The sequence below is a fragment of the Apaloderma vittatum genome, unplaced genomic scaffold, assembly GCF_000703405.1.
Source record: "Apaloderma vittatum isolate BGI_N311 unplaced genomic scaffold, ASM70340v1 Scaffold32796, whole genome shotgun sequence".
NCBI classification, from domain to species: Eukaryota; Metazoa; Chordata; class Aves; order Trogoniformes; family Trogonidae; genus Apaloderma; species Apaloderma vittatum.
Genome location: NW_009721736.1, coordinates 1 through 4,050, shown reverse-complemented (window position 1 = coordinate 4,050; position 4,050 = coordinate 1). Strand labels below are relative to the sequence as shown.

Sequence of the window (4,050 nt, the reverse complement as noted above, 5' to 3'; positions counted from 1 at the left end):
CGGCAGAGAAGGACTCACCCTGTCGTTTCTTCCCCGCGAGCTGCGGCGAGCCGCTTTCCGCTTTATTAACTCGAGTGAGAGTATAAACTCAGCCTTTTTATCAGTACTGTTTATTGTGACTGTTAAACTGTCAGGGAGTTTCACTAAGAGATGAACTGATTAGATAGGTAAGTCATAGAATTAATTGGAAGACCCTTCCGTGACAGTTATATCTATATATATATCTCAAAGCCACTCGGGTGAGAAAATGCAGCCTTGGATATGAAGTAGAGTTTAGTCATTGCTGAAACAAGTAAGAATATGTGTATTTAGATATTTTACACAAAGGAAATCTTGTTTACAGAAAAGAGACTTTGTTGATTATCTGATACAATCAAGTGCTTTTGAAATATAGTCTCTTACGGGAAGTATTCCATTTCTTCATGATTTAGAGACCTTCTTTCAGCTCGGGGTGCCCTCTTTCATATTCACAACTTGAAGCAGATAGTCCATCATCTAATAAAAACAGAAAAACATTATTTATAGACCAGTCCTGAAAAAGTAATTCACTAAGTTAATAAGGCTAATATATATATCTGCTCTGTGTATTCACATAACAAACACATTCCCAATAATCTCTCCACACCAGACCTCATTTGTCTTGGTTAGCATAATAACCAACTGCCAAAGTCTGAGGAAAGTCATTCTCCCAAATAACTCTGCCTGCCATCTCATTTATATAGTGTCTCATTAGTGCTAGAAAGCCAAGTCATAGAAACAATTTAAAGCTTATTTTCCAACTTACTTTTACACTTACGCCAACTTACAGGAGAGACTTCCCCTCTGAACTTGAACTACTTTAACTGTAATTTATCCACAGAAAAAAGAGCAGGCAAGATCTTAATTTGCCTGGCACTAACTGAAAACAGAAGAAAATAGCTGAGGTGCACCACCCTAAACCAAATTCCCAGAACTATTATGCTCATCTCTTTAGCTTTCTTGACTATCTCTATATTACAGAACTTCTCCTACTCCAGGTGTCTCGTTTAGAAGGTTTTTTTCTCATTATTTCTGAGAAACATACAGCACAGTGTGAGCACTGAATGAATTCAAATTAATAAGCAAGACCACAAAGGGAGGTACCTGAAGCACACATCTGTATTTACTTCTGCAGCCTTTGGGGATTTCTGAAGTTAAATTTAAAATTCAAATTTTAAACTAAATCAGCTAAATTTGAAAGAGACCATGAAACAACGTCCTCATAGTACATTTCCTCCCGATACATCTGTCTTCAGCAGAGGGGAGCGCAGGGTTGCAGACACACACGCTCCTCGCTGGCCAGCGTCTCTGCAATCTGCCTTTTTTTGGTCACGTTTCAACACCTCAGCCCAAGAGGCCTCTTCCCAGTGAAGAGCAGCCCGCTGTCGATGTGCTGTCTGGCTCCCACAAACACAGCGTGGCGGGAAAAAGCACTGAATGCCGCGTACAAACGTCTCAGAAGCACTGTACCACCATCCTTGGTTTATTCTACCTGGCCATCCTCCCCCGAGGCAGGTGGCCACAGTCACCACTGCTGCACATGGGCACTTTCGTTAGTGGGGCTACAGCAGCACCTTAAACGAAGGTGCTGTCTAACCAAAGTTTGTGCAACACGGAACCCCTCATAGGCAGAAAAATCTATGGAATCAAAATCCAAAGGTCATTCATGCTCTTGCATCCCTGTGTACATGTATGACTGAATTTCATACGTATACCAGAATTACACCTTTATTTTTAAAGAAAGGAGGCCTAGTTAATTTATAACAACCACAATTATTTAAATGTTTGGGAAAATATCACAACCCTCAAAAAAAAATAAAACGCATTTAATCATCAAGACTTCTTCATCGAGAAGGCAGATCTCAAAAAATGTACGTAAATTAAATTCCAGGTGCTGGGTTTATACTTTCTGAAGCCAAAGGAAACAGAATCCATCGAGTCCTGCCTAGGCTGCATTTAACCAGGTATCTGTGTCCAACAGGAGGAGAGCACAGCTTACATACTACTTTCAAAATAACAGCTGAATGCTGGAAATCAAAGGTTCTATGGCAAAACGATGTTCTGCAAATGGTCACATATCTTAGTCAAATGAAAGACATGTTTGGTTTTTTTTTTCACTAATCATTGTAGAAATCTGGATATTTAAGGCAATAATCTCACCGTGTGTATGTTCAATGTCTGACCACAGGAGCATGGATATTAATTTAGGGTAAAAGCACACACACAGGGCTATGATTCAACTTACCTGAGGCAACTTCCGTCCTTTGTAAGTATGATTTATAACCAGATGCTTTTAGAAGTAAAAATAAAAATATTTCCCTCTTTACATAGCAAAATGGAGTTTGTTTTTGTGATTTTGAGTACAAAGCTATACATGCTGCAGAGGTGAGGATGAGATGAGGGGGTTAGGACTCGATGATCTTTAAGGTCCATTCCAATCCAAACCATTTGTCCTGGTTTGAGCTAAACAGGACCATGCTAGTTTATTTTTTTAGATAGTATTAATCTCAATTACTGTAAGCATCACCGTTATAAAGTCATAGCCAGAAAGAAACCTATGGACAGCATTCCTATCAGTGGTGTAAGAGACTTAATCATGGCTTCCTTTAATGGGGAAATTTTTACCCATATTCAAGTCGAGTACTTACTGACTTTGCTGCACCGGGATTTCCGGAGGGAGACTAGGCTGAAGTTAGCCCAGAAATATTGATTACGTCATATTATGGTAGAATACAGGGAGAAAAAAACATCTTCAAGGGGGCTTACTAATCTTTTTACTCTGTTTCAGTGTCTCCCAAAGGAATTGTGCACAGAAAGCATGAAGTGCTAGAAAAGAAAAGAATGGAACGACCGAGCCACTTGAAGGGAATCTAGACACTAAAATGTGCCCAGTGCTGGCTGAGTTTGTGCCCAACAGCAACTCAACTCATAAAACATACAACCTATGAGTGACAATCTGTCATCAAGGGTAGAGTCCTACTTTACTGAATGGCCAGTGCACAAGATGCATTTCTGCTACTTTTCTGGACAATCCACAAATCAGAGGAAGCTCATACGTTACTGTAAAACAAAATTTGAATACATGGGGTGTTTTTACAGGTATTATCTTACTTACATCTTTCCAGCTGTTATTGTCATCTGTCTCCCAGGTGTTCCTGGTATACCAGGGAAGCCCTCCTTTTAAAAAGTGAGTACTTTTATTTTCATTCCCTTCCAGCAGCCGTAGCAAATATTTTGAGATTCCTTCCCACTGCAGATAGTCTTCCAGCTGCTTGATGTTTTCAGGTAGTGCTGAAAATGGTGTCTTGCTTTCTTCTTCATAAACGTAAGGAAAATCTCCAGTGCTCTTTTTCCCCATCAAATGTCCTGCAACAACAACGACAGTAGCATGAAATTAACCCAAACAGGTGTAGATTTGATTGTTCAAACATCATCTGGAAGTTGTTAGTGACTGACAGTGTGGAGGGAAGGGATTAGACGGTCTCAACGTTGAAGCACAACTGGGACTGGAGATTTTGTCACAGTGTCACACACAATTAACTCCCACTGTCTCTTATGCTACATTGTCAGAGAAAACGTTGCTGAGAACTGGGCAGAGGTGACCAAGCTTTTTGCCTGGAGCTGGGCAGAGGCTGGTAAGAATTGCTGGAATAAGAAGAGGATGGAGAAGCTGCAGGTTTTAGAGCTTGCCTGCCTTGACACGGGGTGCTGGAACTCTGGTGCAAGGCTATACTCCAGTGCCTCGCTGGGAGCTCAACCGCATGCTCTTTTCATATTCAGTATTCTACTGCCATCAAAGTGAACTCACAGTTGGCTTTAGGCTGTGAAAGAAGCTACTGGGAAGGGGATGGGGAGAGACAGCCCCGCGGTAGCCTCCTCCAGGCTGAGGACCGGGGCTCCGCACCGCGCCGGCGTCGCCCTGTGGTGCTGGGGACCCCGCGGGCTCGGGCTGGGCTCCGGCATCTCCGGAGAACGGCAGCGTAGGAAACGTAATCTCGAACTAACGTGGCAAAGGGAGCAGGAAAAGCTGCC

At 42.0% G+C, this 4,050-nt stretch overlaps 1 protein-coding gene across 1 annotated transcript; it reads right to left on the bottom strand.

Annotated features, from left to right (window-relative positions):
• Window positions 1-91: 91 nt before the first annotated feature.
• Window positions 92-3,384, bottom strand: GRP (gastrin-releasing peptide; the record flags this gene model as incomplete). Its single annotated transcript, XM_009871516.1, has 2 exons — window positions 92-495; window positions 3,134-3,384. Coding segments are annotated over 2 exons (305 nt in total), but the record flags the coding sequence as incomplete, so codon positions are not given.
• Between the last annotated feature and the right edge of the window lie 666 nt (window positions 3,385-4,050).